The sequence below is a fragment of the Gobio gobio genome (genome assembly GCF_949357685.1).
Source record: "Gobio gobio genome assembly, chromosome: 3".
Classification (NCBI taxonomy): Eukaryota; Metazoa; Chordata; class Actinopteri; order Cypriniformes; family Gobionidae; genus Gobio; species Gobio gobio.
The window spans coordinates 24,206,376-24,223,046 of record NC_137099.1 but is presented as its reverse complement, the minus strand read 5'-3'; the positions used below and the strand labels follow the sequence as shown (position 1 = coordinate 24,223,046).

Sequence of the window (16,671 nt, the reverse complement as noted above, 5' to 3'; positions counted from 1 at the left end):
TGCATCATTTACAGAATGCAATTGAATGATGACTGTCAGTGAGGCTGTCATTGATCATAATGATCATAAAGAACAGTGTATTGAAATATGCTGATTAATGCTAAATTCAATCGCCAACATTTTTATTTACATGTTGTGATGTGTTAAATCGTGTACTAAGACCAATGGAAAATGAAACGTTGTGATTTTCTAGGCCAATATGGCTAGGAACTATACTCTCATTCCTGCGTAATAATCCAGGAACTTTGCTGCCCTACCATGAGTGCAGCGGCACAATGATATTACACAGTGCCTGAAAATAGTCTAACTTCCATCAACGTGACAACCTGCTTACACAGAGAGAGTGCTGGATACTATTTTCAGGTGCCGTGTAATATCATTGTGCCGCTGCACCCATGGTAGGGCAGCAAAGTTCCTGGATTATTACGCAGGAATGAGAGTATAGTTCCTAGCCATATCGGCCTAGAAAATCGCAACGTTTCATTTTCCGTTGGTCTTAGTACACAATGTAAATAAGAAAATGTTGGCATTATTTTGTCACTTATTGAGCAGTAGGCTAGCTGGAGCCGTTTACCTCCAGTCTTTGTGCTAAGCTAGGCTAGCGGTGGGTGCATCAGACTGAGTTATGGCACGGAGATGAAAATTGTATGTATGGACTTATCTAACTCTGGGGGATACTGTGAATAAGCTTAAGTCCCAAAAAGTCGGCGTGTTCCTTTAATATAACTAACCCACTTTATCATGCTTTTTCTGTGATCTAATAAACAACACATTTCACACATTTCCGATAACTGGTAAAAATAGTGATCTTGTACTGTAATGCTACATTCACACCAAACGCGAATGGAGCGTTAAATTCGCGTCTAGTTGGATGCTTGAACATTTTGAATCCATTCGCACATCCACAGCGAATTTTGGACGTGCGTATAAATCGAGTGTTTGAAGCTAAATAGACGTGTGTTCAAGGCGCTCCAGGAGAAATATGTCATGAAACACCACTCTGTCTCTTTTCATTTTCATAAAAAAAATATATTAAACATTAATAGCCACACAAATGTGGTCCAGGCAACGCACTACCTGGATTATCTTCACTGCATGTATATTTAAATATCCTAAAAAATAAAGTTATGAAACTTCTCTTTGCCCTCATTCAAAACAATTTGACAAGCAATAAATGATAGATTCATGAGCCCAAAGATCGCCTGTTAGATCTACACAAGAGGAATTATACTGTATATCATGTTTAACCACTACAGAGACATCAGAGCCAGCGGCAAACGCTAAAAGGACTGGCCGAGTTAAGGCTGCTCTCGCCGGGGTTAACGAGCGCACGGTTATCGCCTGGATCTCACAACTCCAAAACCGCAAGATACAATTTGCAAATAGGCGATTACAAATAAACCACAGATTTGAGCTTTAAAGAACTACATTCTTGCCTGAAAAATTCTTAAAACTACATTTTGTGACACAATAACAGTATTTTTAAATTATGCTGGGATTCTCATCATGTCACTTTACCACGTGACAGCAGTGAGCAGGCTCCTGATTGGTTAACACAGCGCGAATAGATGGCAAAGTTCAGATCTTTCAACTTGGGCGTCAGGCGCGAATTCGCTTGAAACGCGTGAATGCACAAAAAGCACCACTTGGACGTGCGAACGAGGCGAATTTGCGTCCTTTGTGCCACGCTAAAATGCGCCGCAGGACATCCAGACGCGCGTCAATGCGTGTTTGCATCGACTTAACATGGTAATCATTCGCTCCGGATGCTCTATTCGCATTTGGTGTGAACGCAGCATAAGGCGCTTTCATTCCATGTGAATTCCGACAGCGTTTTCTATGATGTAATTAACAACACAAATATATTTTTGAGTTAAGTCTACGAGACAAATTGCACATTATTTACAATAACTGCGATAAATATAGCCAGAATAGTAAAACATGAAGTTAGATTTGTTAGATTGTATGTTAGATTGCATGTGTTAAACAATGCTTAATGATCAAACTGATGTTTTACAAACATTTTAACAATCTAATGAATATAATCAAATGAATAAAGATACTTACTTTAAACGATGAAGTTTGTCGTGATCTCGTACTGTATGGCGCTATCATTCCATGTGAGCTCAGACCGTGTTTTCTGAGGTAATAAACAACACAAATATATTTTTAGTTGAGTCTATATGAAAAAAATAAAATAAAAATGTGCACATTATTTCCAATAACTGATAAATCTAGCCAGAATAGCAAAACATGAAGTTAGATTTGTTAGTTAGATTGCATGTGTTAAACAAAATTATTTATGATCTGATGTTTTACAAACATTTTAACAATCTAAGGAATATAATAAAATGAATAAAGATACTTACTTTAAACGATGAAGTTTGAAAAGATGAAGTTTGTCGTGATCTCGTACTGTATGGCGCTATCATTCCATGTGAGCTCAGACCGTGTTTTCTGAGGTAATAAACAACACACATATTTTAGTTCAGTCAATATGAAAAATCGCACATTATTTCCAATAACTGTGATAAATATAGCCAGAATAGTAAAACATGAAGTTAGATTTGTTATATTGTATGTTAGATTGCATGTGTTGAACAATGCTTAATGATCAAACTGATGTTTTACAAACATTTTAACAATCAGGAATATAATCAAATGAATAAAGATACTTACTTTAAACGATGAAGTTTGACGTGATCTCGTACTGTATGGCGCTATCATTCCATGTGAGCTCAGACCGCGTTTTCTGAGGTAATAAACAACACAAATATATTTTTAGTTGAGTCTATATGAAAAATCGCACATTATTTCCAATAACTGTGATAAATATAACCAGAATAGCAAAACATGAAGTTAGATTTGTTAGTTAGACTGCATGTGTTAAACAAAATTCTTTATGATCTGATGTTTTACAAACATTTTAACAATCAGGAATATAATCAAATGAATAAAGATACTTACTTTAAACGATGAAGTTTGTCGTGATCTCTGTATGGCGCTATCATCATTCCATGTGAGCTCAGACCGTGTTTTCTGAGGTAATAAACAACACACATATATTTTTAGTTTAGTCTATATGAAAAATCGCACATTATTTCCAATAACTGTGATAAATATAGCCAGAATAGCAAAACTTGAAGTAAGATTTGTTAGATTGTATGTTAGATTGCATGTGTTAAACAAAATGCTTATTATCTGTTGTTTTACAAACATTTTAACAATCTAATTAATATTATACAATGAATAAAGATACTTACTTTAAATGAAGAAGTTTGTCGTGATCTCGTACTGTTATGGCGCTATCATTCCATGTGAGCTCTGACGGTGTTTTCTGAGGTAATAAACAACGCGATTATATTTTGAGTTGAGTGACAAATCCCACATTATTTTCGATAACTGTGATAAATATAGCCAGGATGGCAAAACATGAAGTTCTAAGATGTGCAAGATAAAACCTCGATTGCAACATATTTTTTCCTTAAGAACGTTCATGCAAACTTGCTTTAAAATAAGCTTGTCCAGTGACACTACATTACTTATGACTTTATTTTCAAAACCAGTCAAACAATAAAGATACCATTACTTACTTTAAACGATGAAGTTTGTCGTGATGTCGTGCTGCACTTTTGACGATCAAAATGGCGCTATCGTTCCACGTGAGCTCCGTCTGCATGCACAGCACGCATGCTCCAACCACCAAACCAACATGTGTGCATGTAAACTTGCATGTGCATGTCCAGTCAACAGTTCAAATTAAGTTGGTCAGACAATTTTTGAACCAACTTATTTCCACTTGTCAAGTCAACTTTTTTTAGTTTTTTTGTCCAGTTAACTAATATATATTAGTTATTACAACTTTTTGCAAGTTGGATTTTTTACAGTGCGTCAAGTCTCGTGAACAACTTCTCTTTCAAATTTTTTGTTGTGTTTAAACTGTCAAATACACACAAGGGTCTTGTTTGTGAAAACAAAATAGCAGTGCCATGGGTGGAAATGTGCAGATTAAGGGGCGGTAATATCATAATAAGATCCCCTTCCTACGTCAGAAGGGGAGAGAAATTTGAACGGCTAATTTTTCAATGTGCTTGCATAGAAAGGCTTACCAAAAAAAAGTTACTGGGTTGTCCTTTTTCATGTTTTCTGGGTTGGCAGATGCACCGGGGACCCCATTATAGCACTTCAACATGGAGAGAGTCAGATTTTTTATGATATGTCCCCTTTAAGTGGTCATTTCATTATGAGCAGAACAGACAAGCCAGAAATGCACACATGCTTGAGAATGTCTCTCACACTGACCCAATTTTTCAAAAACTAGACTAAACCTGATGATAAAGGTGAATTCTAAAATAAAAGAAAAGACGTGATCCTTCAGTCAGACACTATTAAACGAAACAAGGGCCAAACAAGAACATAAAATGCTCTGAAAATGCTGTATATTCACAGTGGTGCCCATACTGTGGGAATGGGAATAGAATGAACCCATATTTCCTTGTTAGATAATAAAGTCCATTATGAAATAAGTTATTATTGTTATATTAACTCATTATGGTACATGAGTTATATATTTATGGAAAAGCATCCCATAAGTGCCGGATTTCAATATAGGAAACAAACGTCCAGTGACAATATTAATATAAATATAAACAATATAAATAAATAAAAAAGTGCTTGACAAATATCATCATAATCTTGGCACTCAGAATGAACGATTAGGGTCATTGTAGGAAAAAAAAAATCAATAAAATGATTAATAGGTGATTCATTTACTGACTCGTTTAATACATCATGAAAAATAAAGAAGATGAAAAACATTTTTTCTGGTAACTACACTCTAAAAAAAAAAAAGGTTCTATATGGCACCAAAAATAGTTCTTGGCTCGTAATCATAGGGGAACCTTTTTTAGTACTATATAGCACCATTTTTGGTGCTTCAGTGGTTCTTCAGCGGTTCTTCAGAGGTTCTTCAGCGGTTCTTCACCGGTTCTTTGACTAAGGTGCTATATAGCACCTCTGAAGAACCACTGAAGCACCAAAATTGGTGCTATATAGCACTAAAAAAGGTTCCCTTATGATTACGAGACTTTTTTTTTAGAGTGTACAAAAAGGTTCCATTTAACTACATTAGTTAACGAACTAACGTAACGTTAATTTCAACATTTAGCCTACAAATACATTACTAAAACTAAATGTTGTATATCTTATTTTGCTTGTTATTAATGGACCTGAAAAAAATAACAGTGAATAAAGATTAAAGGTAGGGTAGGACAAAAAAAAAAAGTTCGTCCAATCATTGCATTCAGATACAATGTCCTACCTGCCTGTCAACATATGTATTTCCATACCGCCACACACCCTGCTCGCATAGACATTACACGTCATTAGAGCATACCGTAAGGTTATATAGAGTTGTAGACACACAGGCTGCATCCGAAAAACAGCATGTGACAAAAGTAGTAAGTCCGATTCACAGTATTCATAAAAGGGTAGGCAAAAAGTACCCAGATGACCTACTACTTCCGGTGAGATTCTGAAGTGTGCATTTGATGGACACTTTAATATCCCATGAGGTTATTGTAGTATGTCCAGATTACATTCATACTACACACACTCATACTATATAGAACATACTTTTTTAGCGGTCGTGAAGTAATTACTAATTCAAATTAAGTACCTCCTCAAGAGAGTATGCGATTTTGGATGCAGCCACAGTCACATAAACAGTTCCTCCTGAACTAAAACGAAAAGCTTCTGCTGCGTTCACGCCATTTCGTAACCGTAATTACGAGATGGCAACCTGTGACGTTGATCAGGTCTTCAAACTTGGATTTATGAGTTTCTATGTCAACACTATCAATGCAGAAATGAATCTGCAGCAGTCGATTTTTTGTGATTTTAATATATGCAAATGACACATTTCTGAGCATGACTTTAAGAGAATGACACATTTAATATTTAAAAAAATTATTTTATTTACAACACGGAAAAGCTTGGAACTCAAGGAAGTGTTGTGACGCATGACACAAAAATAAAAGACTGACAGTAGGGGTGCAACGGTACACAAAACTGACGGTTCGGTACGTACCTCGGTTTTGAAATCACGGTTCGGTACAGCAGTTTTGCAAAATTGCTTTTTATTTATTTTTTATATTTAACAGTGGTTTACTGAAGAAGAAAAAAAGTGTCTGTCCTTGAATGAATTAAATTATATCTAAAAGTTTATTGAATATTCTGTAAATTATATAGGGAGCCCTTACTTGCACATTAATATTAAAGGTTAACAACAGAGCCCAAACTATTAGCCCAAATTCAGTTGCTATTTATTTTTAGGTATAATAATCAACACTCAAATAACACATTGTATGCAAACATTTAAACTTCACATAAGGCAGTTTTTGCATTAACTTCTAAATCTAATTATAAAATAGTTTTTCTTCTCCAATTTGTTGTTGAAATATAATAATTTATACAGTGTCTGTCATTTTCATGACAGGTTTATTTAACATACATGAAATAATCAAGACATCACTAACAGGTAGAATATAATGAATATAACGGCTAATATAGAGCATATATTTAGTGAAAGAGTTGATTTCTCTAGTGAATAAAATTCTGTGGACACTGAATGACTGCCTGAGGTAAATGTGATGCTGCGTCACATTGTTTAGTTTTGTAATTACAAGCAGTTATATTGACGTCTCTCCGCCGTTGGAATCCTGATTTAGCGATTACACCACATATATACATGACAGTAAGTTGTAATGTATCCTCAACACACCTTCAGATGGTCATTCATGTTTATTCTTTAGGAAGAGATGATGGATCGCCTTCACAGATGATCGTGTGCGCATCGCGCGGCCGCTTGAACTGTGATCAGTGACTAGTCATGCCACATAGAGCGTCAAAACGGCATTTATCGTTTGAATTTCGTGATAAAATGGACTGATTACTTAATTACTGTTTTCGTGTGGGAACTCGGATGGAAGTGTGTTCCGCGCTTAAAACAAGCCGACTGTGAACTGCTAAAGATTGCACTCGGAAACCGTTCGGTAACGTTACACGCGTGCCCCGAACCTTTACAGAGAAAGGGAAGAAAAAAACCTTGTGCTTCCTTCAGAAGAATCAAGCCTCCAGGGGAAGACCTCCTCAGGTTCTCATATTTAAATTCATACAGCAACATAAAGCATTTCCAGCCCTGTCCTGAATCTCTTTTCAGAAGCAGACAAATGCTGCCCTCTCGTGGAATATCAGAGCAAGAGGAAAACGGACACTTCTGTGTACTGTATAATGACTAATGACTTGTTTTACTTACAAGAATTTTACTGAAAATCGTTATCCTCAAAATGGTTCTATAAAATCAGAAAAGTAACAAAAAGCAGTATTTATTGTTTTTGTTCCACACCATTAAAGATTTTAATCCTTGTTAAAACATTTTGTTAAATGTTTCTATTTTAGTTGTTACAATAATTTTTGTCATTTATACCTTTTTATGGATTATCAGTTGCAGTTTCAAATTCGTTTTCTTAAATAGAAAGTGGTTGAAAAGGTACAAATAAAAGGCCATCAAATGACATCAAATATAATTGAAAAAGGGGTCAAAGGCATCTCATTAAGATGCTCTTGTATCACAATTTCAATCAATTAGACCAATATGTTGTGTATTTACAATTTTTATGCTCAGAGATTAAAGGGATGATTCACCCAAAAATGAAAATTCTGTCATTAATTACTCGCCCCCATGTCGTTCCAAACCCGCAGGACCTTCGTTCATCTTCGGAACAAATATTATTACAGTATATACATATTTTTGATGAAAAACCAAGAGCTCTCGGACCCCTCCATAGACAGCTATTTAATTATCACTTTTAAGGCCCAGAAAGGTAGTAAAACATTATTAAAATAGTCCATGTGACTCCAGTGGTTCAACCTTATTTTTTTGAAGCGATGAGAACAATTTTTGTGTGCAAAAAAAACAAACAAAAATAACGAATTTCAGAGAGGGTCTGAGAGCTCTCAGATTTCATTAAAAATATCTTAATTTGTGTTCCGAAGATGAAGGAAGGTCTTACAGTTTTGGAACGACATGAGGGTGAGTAATTCATTACAGGATTTTCATTTATGGGTGAATCATCCCTTTAAGTTGCATTTCACTTGTTGATGTTTTTAAAGTTTGCAGTAAAAGGAGCATATTGACATATATATATATATATATCTCTGTAAATAAAACCTGTTGTTGTAATATTGTATTATCCCAAGCCAAGTCATCTAAAATAATAATGGAAAAGAATGAGCTTTGTATTGAACATTTAGTAAGGAAACAGTGTTTAAGCACATATTTTACAAATGAATGTAGAAAAGAAAGAAATGTATTGCACTGTAGTAAGTTATTAATGGTGTCTTTGAGGTTATACTGGCATCATTCACACTCAGTCACTGCCTGGAGCAGAAGCTCATCAGGTACCTCTTCAGTGGTCCTTTCTACTTCCTGCAAAGCTTCTAGATAAGCAGGGTCATCAGGCCACTCTCCCCAACCCTCCGTGTTCTCAGACTGGGGAGCTGAGGAGGACTCTGCTGAAGCACTCATGGGTACAGAGCTCTTGGCAAGCTCAATGTTCCCCAGTTCATCCGTCAAATATGCCTGATCCTCTTCATCCTTAAGATAAAGAAAGGTGTACAAGTCAACACACAATCATATACTCAGCCTAATGTATGTTATGTAAATCTCCAGATGAGGTGAATCCTGACTGACCTCCATCAGTAGGTGGCTCATGCAGACCTCCTGAGGCAGTGGGAAGCCTGAACATAAAAATGGCATTGTATTATTTTTTTATATTTTTCTATATATTTTTATTTCAGTTTTAATTTTATCAGTTAGTTACATTTAGTTGCCAAGGCCAAATTTTTAAAGGGATAGTTCATTCAAAAATATAAATGACTTCATGATTTACTCACCCTAAATCCATCCTAGGTGTATATGACATTCTTCGTTCAGATGAATACAATCTGAGTTATATTAAAAATAATACTAATCCAAGGTATATAATTGGCAGTGAATGGCAGCCCAAAAAAGTGCATCCATCCATTATAAAAGTAATTCACATGGCTCCGGGGGGTTAATAAAGCCTTCTGAGGCGAAAAAATGGGTTTGTGTAAGAAAAATATTCATATTTAGCACGTTATAAAGTAAAATATCTAGCTTCCACCAGACCGCCTTCCGTATTCAATGAAAAAAGCGCAACGTATGACATCAGATGTAGCATAAGCGTTTTGAACTGCGAGAGGCGTTACACTTTCTGCGCAAGACACATCGATTCACTTCAGAAGGCTGATATATGTCATATACACCTAGGATGGCTTGAGGGTGAGTAAATTATGGGGTAATTTTCATTTTTGGGTGAACTATCCCTTTTATTTTCATTTCTTCATCAAATATTTATATCTGATGAATATATATTCCTATAGATAGATGAAGATATCTTTTATTGATGACCTAAAATTATTTTAACAATAACAACACTGCATCTTAATAGATGCCTATCTGGGAGCAATATCATCCATTTATTCCTCTATGGAGCGTACTGGAGGATCTGTAGTTCTGTCTCCTGCACTCAGGGTCATGGCATCTCTGATACCACACTTCTTCTTTGAGATCAACCACAATTCTATCAAAAAGAAGAATAAAGAGCATTCATAATTTGTTGCAAACATCAAACAGAGAATGTAAAGCAATGCAAGTCTCAGTGATGGAGACTCACATGATGTTGTTGCTCTTGTGGAAGCGCTTCACATTGTGGCACCAGCGGAATTTCTCAATGTCAAAAACCAGCAGCTGTTCAGATGCAAAGTAGTTCCATCGCCGGATACCTGTTTGGGTTAAATGTGACATTCAGTTAACAAAGCATTCAACTGAAATAATTCGTTTTGTGGGGAAAAAAAGTGCTTTGAGTAACAAGAGAGTGAGTAGACAAGGACAGATATTTAATTTGAAAGAAATAGTATACTGATCTTTTTTCTCCTACTTACTTCCTTGAATGCCATCCTTGCACACGAGTGTCAGCACAAATTCATCCACCTCTTTAAATGGAGATGGCTTCTGTACACCTAGCAGATCTATATGGAGAGGGCAGAGAAGTCTCTAGATGTAGTGAACAGTAATGCATGACATTCAAGAAGGGTGGGAAATTCTTATTTCCCCCCGCCCAACAGCCACCAGGCTGGTGAATGTTTAATTTCATTTATTACACGGCTCTGTTGAATACTTGATTCTGATTGGTCAATCGCTCCATCCAGCGGTATGTTATTCCCTGATAACAACCGGGAGAAAAAAATAAAATAAAAATTATAACACAGGCTCATCCGGTTAACTGAAGTCAGCGACATACGCTAGCTAGTAACGTTTGTTCTTCGTGTTCTTTTGCGTTTGGTGAGATAATGAAAATTTAAAACTCAAATAAATGTTTTGTGTACAATTATTTAAATATGTCATCCGTGTATCGCAGACTCGCTCTCGTTTCATACAAACGCAGCTGCTGCCAATTTGCAATGATTGCTTTGTACACTGTAATGGATTATAAGATAACAAACAGGTAAGATTTTAAAAATTGCAGTGCAATAAGTATGACTGTACCATATCCTTTAAATGTCCATCTAGTTTGAAATTGCCACATTAGCAACTGCTTTCTTTGCGGAAGCTTTCCGTTCAAAGAGCTAATACAATATTTCAACTCCAGTCAATATTTTGTTTCTAATTATTTACTTATGTGGCAAGTAGCTGAGTAACAAGCGGATTATGTAAGGAATAATGTACATCCAGCTTGTTGTTATATCAAAATAAACCCCTACAGGCTGATGCACGACCCCTGTCTGGGTTTATTCTGCGATAACAACTGGCTGGATGTACATTATCCCTTACATACTGTATATAAATGCACATTATATACTTTATTTAATGCAAACTTGAAGCGCATATTGCAGCACTGACCTGAGATGGTTAATTCTGAGTAAATTCACTGAAAGCTCTTGGTGATGTTAACTTATATTTCTCACCAGAGCCGTGTGACTCTCTCTGCAGGGTTGAACACAGAGATCCTGCTGTATTCTTCTGTGGCATATCAAACGTCAAAATCCTCTGTCCTGTGAAACTGGTACAAAGCAGAAATGTGCGTTAGTGTATGTGAAAGCGAGAGAGACAAAAATAAAATCACAAAAAAGCTAGCTCCACCATAGTGAGGACAACATGTTTACACCAATAGAAATATATAAATAACCTGATGTTGGTGATTAAAGAAGCTAGAAATATGCGTTCTTCTTTTGTGGTGTGGTTGGAGGGCATTGGGACAAACTTGTTGTCTTCTGCCACACTGAAGGCTGCATTCTTTCCCAGTTTGGAGGACTTGTAGAGACGAAAGTTCCTGTTCTTGGTGTAGACACCTTTAAAAGATGGAATGGTTTTAACATCAGGTATAACTTGCTTGTCCTTTACCTTAATTAACTCTCATAAAAAAGAAGTATGGTTAATTTTATATACTTGAATAATATACTTGTAGTGTACAAATCTTAAAAATATATTTCTTAAAAACTACTTGCAATCTCTACACTGAGACTCACTTCTCTCTTCTGCAGAATATTACATGATTGAAAAAAAAATACACAGCAAGAAGAAAAGAGCTGTCTATAAAAGAGGACAACTTAAAGAAAAAGAGAGCATTTTTTTGTGGTGCCCCCCTGAGCACTTGGTGCCCTATGCGCAGCGCGTGATGCACATGGTGGGAGGGGTGGCACTGGCCCGTCGACCTCAAGTGGGACCTGTGCTAACAGCTCAGCACCGTGCAGCTCGATTGGCATTTGCCAGGGAACACAATTGGCAGGTTTGCTATTGGTCCCCCATTCTCTTCACTGATGAGAGCAGGTTCACACTGAGCACATTACAGACTGAAAGAGTCTGGAGCTGCCATGGGGAACATTATGCTGACTGAAACATCATGAAGCAAGACTGGTTTGGTAGTGGGTCAGTAATGGTCTTGGAGAATTGCACAGACCATAATATGCTCAAGTTGAATCAGCCTGTAATTTCAATTTTAACTTTGATTTTTGGTGTGATTTTTAATCCAGCCCTCAATTTGTTGATTATTTTGGCTTCTAATGACCAGTCACATCACATCATTCTGTTCTCAACAAATTGCACAATGTATATAATTAAAGATTTTCAAATGGAATATTTCCTTTATCGAGATCTAATGTGTGATTCAAGTGTTCTCTTAGCAGTGTATAATATTAATACAATTAAAGGTGTCAAGAGAACACTTTCATGACTCTTTCCTAACACACTTAAGTACACTTTTAAAAATCGCACTTTGTAATAATGTCAAATTAATTGGTTATTATTATGTGTTAACTAACATAATAAAGCACAAGTAATTATAATTTTAACTGTAACGTGTTATTTATTTGACATTATATTTAAAAGTTAATAAATGTTTTTAAAATGTACTAAATTGCACAATTATCATTACAAATGTGAAATTACAAATATTTAAATACATGACAAATTAGTTATAAAAATAACATTAAAGTATATTTTAGCATAGCATTTACCATAAAGTAAATGTATTTGTACATTTTACAGTACACTTTAACCATATTTTTTTAAAGACAATCTAAGTAATTATGAAATTACATATAAAGATGTACTTAAAAGGTGCTGTATGTAAGCTTTTCACTTTACTAAAACATAAAAATACCATAATATGTTTGCATATATTTAGGAAACCTACTTGTTTCTCAGAAAAACAATGCTACAGCCAGTTATTTTACTTTGAAATGTGCTTTCTGTGTCGGAATGTTTTTGTTTTGGTCTAACCCAATGGTATTTCACCACCACAGGGCGCCATTTGGCGGAAAACACTGTGTGTTGCAGCCATGGAAGCCAGCAAACAGACATAGTCAGAGATTCTACCCGACCTAAAAAGCCTCTGTATCCATCTAAAAATCTCTATGAACGAGAGCATATTAAAACGCAGATAAATCAACTCATCAACTTACAGTGTGGCTTTTATTGTCAATTGCGCTCGCTCCGATTGCGTGGCCTTCAAGCTGGCAAACCGCGTGAGCGTCAAGTCTGAGGAGGAGGGGCGGGGCGGAGGAAACAACGATCTCCAATATCTAGAATTAGGACTACAGTACCCATTTCGACCACTAGCTGTCAATCCTACATACCGCACCTTTAAGTCCAACTTAATTGGGTCAAAAAAATCACTCTTAAGTAACTAAATGCATTTTTTATATAAATTAAACTATAGACCTTAGCCAGGTTAGACACCATATTGAATTTAATGCAGATGATAATGAGGACACATGTACAGTCTTTACAATGTCACGCAATGTATAAAAGTCCTAGATCACGTCATTTTTCACCATTCACAACAGTAAAATCCATTGAGCACATTGTAATTCTATCCCTCACTGTCTTGTCAAAAATTGAATTAAATATGGCGCTACCCTGACTAAGGTTTCTACTAAAATTATGTTTAATTGTAAATAATATGCAATTAATTGCCGGTTTCACAGTCAAGGCTTAAGACTAGTCCAAAGTCTTTATTCAAGGCTTTGTAGACTAAAGAACAGACTAGAAATTCTTACCCAGGTCAACAAAAAGTTGTTTCTGCCCATTATTGCTCTTGACTACTAGAAAGTCAAGATCCTTCTCTTCATACTTTCTTCTCTTGGCCTGAGAACCATCCACATCATCTCTGTTCTCTCCTGGTGCCTCTGGCTTGCTTTAAACCAAATCAAGCCAATATTATATTATAACAGAAGGATGTATTAACACTGCAATAACATAAAAATGAGTCTATAAGAAACAGGATGATGTTTTTTTTTTTAAAAACAAAAGGGGAAATAAAGAAATCAGTTCTAAATAATGAGTTTAATCATAGCTCTTCCTATATTTGTCATCTCTCACCTTTTTTGAAGGCTGTTTATAGCAGGATGTAGGATATCATGAATAAATCGCCCTGCAAACAAGCACACAAAAATCCCCATCACAGATTGTGACAATATATATATATATATATATATATATATATATATATATATATTAACCACCGATATTGTTACTCAACAGAGTCATTCAACGCACATGATGATGACAAGACAATGACTCACCTACATGGTTGTTGTCTTTGAATGCAGCACTGGGAAGCATGAAGATAAGATGGCGACTAAACTTCTCAGAGGTGCTGGAGTCTAGATCAAGGACGTCTTTTGCAGAGCAGCGTAGACCATAAACCTCCTCTAGCTTCTCACACACATACTGTTATTGAATTTTGAGGAAATTACATGTATAGTCATGAAAACCAGTTTTAAATGTCCATTTTAAAACAGAACAGATAAATCACCACACCACTTTTCAAAACCGCCAGAAAGATTAAGTGTGTGTTTTTGAAAAAGGCCTTTTGAGCTCACCAAGGCAGCATTCATTTGATCAAAAATACAATAAAAACAACAATATTGTGAAATATTATTACAAGTTTAAATTAGTTTTTCTATTTTAATATATTTTTAAATGTTATTTATTCCTGTGACAGCAAAGCTACATTTTTAAGCATCATTACTTCAGTCTTCAGTGTCACATGATCCTTCAAAAATCATTATAATACACTGATTTGGTGCTCAAGAAACATTTCTTATTATTATCAATGTTAAAGCAGTTGTACTGCTTAATGTTTTTGAGGAAAAGTTATACTTTTTTTTCAAGATTTATCAAAGTTTATCAAAAATGTATACAATTTTCCATTCATTTTTTAAATATAAATCTTTTGTGGTACTTTACAACATTTGTTAACATTAGTTAATGTATTAACTAATATGAATTAACAGTGAGAAATATATTTTTACAACATGTATTAATCTTTGTCAGTGTTAGTGAAAATAAAATTTGTACAATTGTAACAGTGCATTACCTATTGTTAACAAATACAATTTTTCATTCAAAAAATGTATTAGCAAATGTTGAATAAATGTTGGACTAAACATTAACATTCGTTTACCAATTTAATGCGTCTTTGCTGAATAAAAGTATTAATTTCTTTAAAAAAAACAAAAAACATTCTGAATACCCCAAAATTTTGAATGATAGCTTATTTACCTGAATTAGTTTTGCCACCATCATCTTGCCGTCCAGGTGTGTGTTGGTGGCTTTGTGAAACTCTAAGTCAAAGTAGAGTTTGCAGACGGCCCCTTCCAGAATGACCTCATAGCAGTGCATCAGAGACTGTCTGTGAGTGCTGAAGAGACACAGATCTCTCATTGCCTTTAAATGTGCATGTGCATTGTATTAAATGTGAAGTGAAATTAAATCAGTAATGTGTAAAGTAACTAATCTCTACCAATTACTTTCCATGAGTAACTTCCCTAGTGCTGATTTATCATTACATATCTGTCAAGGTTACCTGTAATAGTGCCAAAGTTCACTGTAGCTGGTCACTAGGAAAATCCTCTGTCCAGCATCACTGCCTTCCCTCTCAAGTGAAAATATGTGCACGTCCTGACAAAGACACAATAAGAGACAATAACATTTTAAAAGCAGCTGATAATACACTTCACTTAAACAGATATCTAACAGCTAATGTCTAGACCTGTTTAATGTGCTGAATGAAGGCGATAGCAGCGTTCTGGCGTGGGAAGAGTCTCCAGACAGAGGAGGGCTGCCATGGCCGGGACAGACGTGGCTTGTATGGACAGCACAGAGGAGAAGACTGAAAGGATGAAGCTCTCTGCTCCACAGACTTCAGCCTGTCCTGCCACTTTCCCCCCACCATCCTTGCCTCAAAACACTGGAGTAAATCTAACTCGTACTCTGTGATGTGATCATCAGAGAGGACAGTAATGAGGTCAGGAAAACTTCAGTCACCTGTGAGCAGATACAAGTCCAACAGCAAATATACAGTGAATGCTTCTGATACAGCAGATCTGAACAGATTTCTGTAATGCTTGGACATTGTCGGGCTGTAATATGAATAGTGAAATTATTAACTCAAGAAAGTTGGAGATTTTCTAATCCCAAATAGACAGCGAAACAGATAAATAACATGTTAACAGTTACTGTTTTTTATTTATGTAAATGTTTTATGGCAGACACACAGTGTGTTACTGATACACTGAATAATATATAACGTTAGACAGAAAGGTTACAACAAATCGAACAGAGACGGCATACAGTAAGTTACAGGTTAATAAACCATATATATGAGGGGCACATTATACATTTAAGAAATTAGTGCACACGTACACCTAGTTTGGTTGCTTACTTGTATTCTTGCTAGACAGTCCTTTGTTGTTTTGTTTTTACATATTACCGTCTGAAGCATTTCCTCTATCTGAGCACAGTTTTTTGAGGAACGCGCGTAACTCCGCGTCACAGAACTAAGCGTTGCGCACTGCGCATGCGCAGTATTTACTGAGCGCGAAACGGAACTGGCTTGGATCATGAATATTAATAAGTTGGCACCCCTCATCATTATGAAACGTGATTTTGTCTTTTTGTCTAATTGTTTTATTATTATCTTTTGGGAGATTAGTACCATATATGCATGTTATTATACTGTTATTATGGTTAGGTTTAATCAAAATGGAAAACAATAATATTCTAATTAATATTCATGAGGTCGT

General features: G+C 35.6%; 1 protein-coding gene across 1 annotated transcript; it reads right to left on the bottom strand.

Annotated features, from left to right (window-relative positions):
• Positions 1 to 8,298: 8,298 nt before the first annotated feature.
• On the bottom strand, positions 8,299 to 16,415 carry primpol (primase and polymerase (DNA-directed)). Its single transcript, XM_079813353.1, has 14 exons — positions 16,311 to 16,415; positions 15,639 to 15,913; positions 15,453 to 15,547; positions 15,149 to 15,287; positions 14,167 to 14,314; positions 13,964 to 14,015; positions 13,642 to 13,778; positions 11,271 to 11,433; positions 11,050 to 11,144; positions 10,027 to 10,113; positions 9,759 to 9,867; positions 9,583 to 9,665; positions 8,753 to 8,799; positions 8,299 to 8,656 (listed from the first exon to the last, which is right to left on the bottom strand). The coding sequence occupies exons 2-14, from the start codon at positions 15,819 to 15,821 to the stop codon at positions 8,420 to 8,422; spliced, it is 1,575 nt and encodes a 524-aa protein (XP_079669479.1). The 5' UTR covers positions 15,822 to 15,913; positions 16,311 to 16,415; the 3' UTR covers positions 8,299 to 8,419.
• Between the last annotated feature and the right edge of the window lie 256 nt (positions 16,416 to 16,671).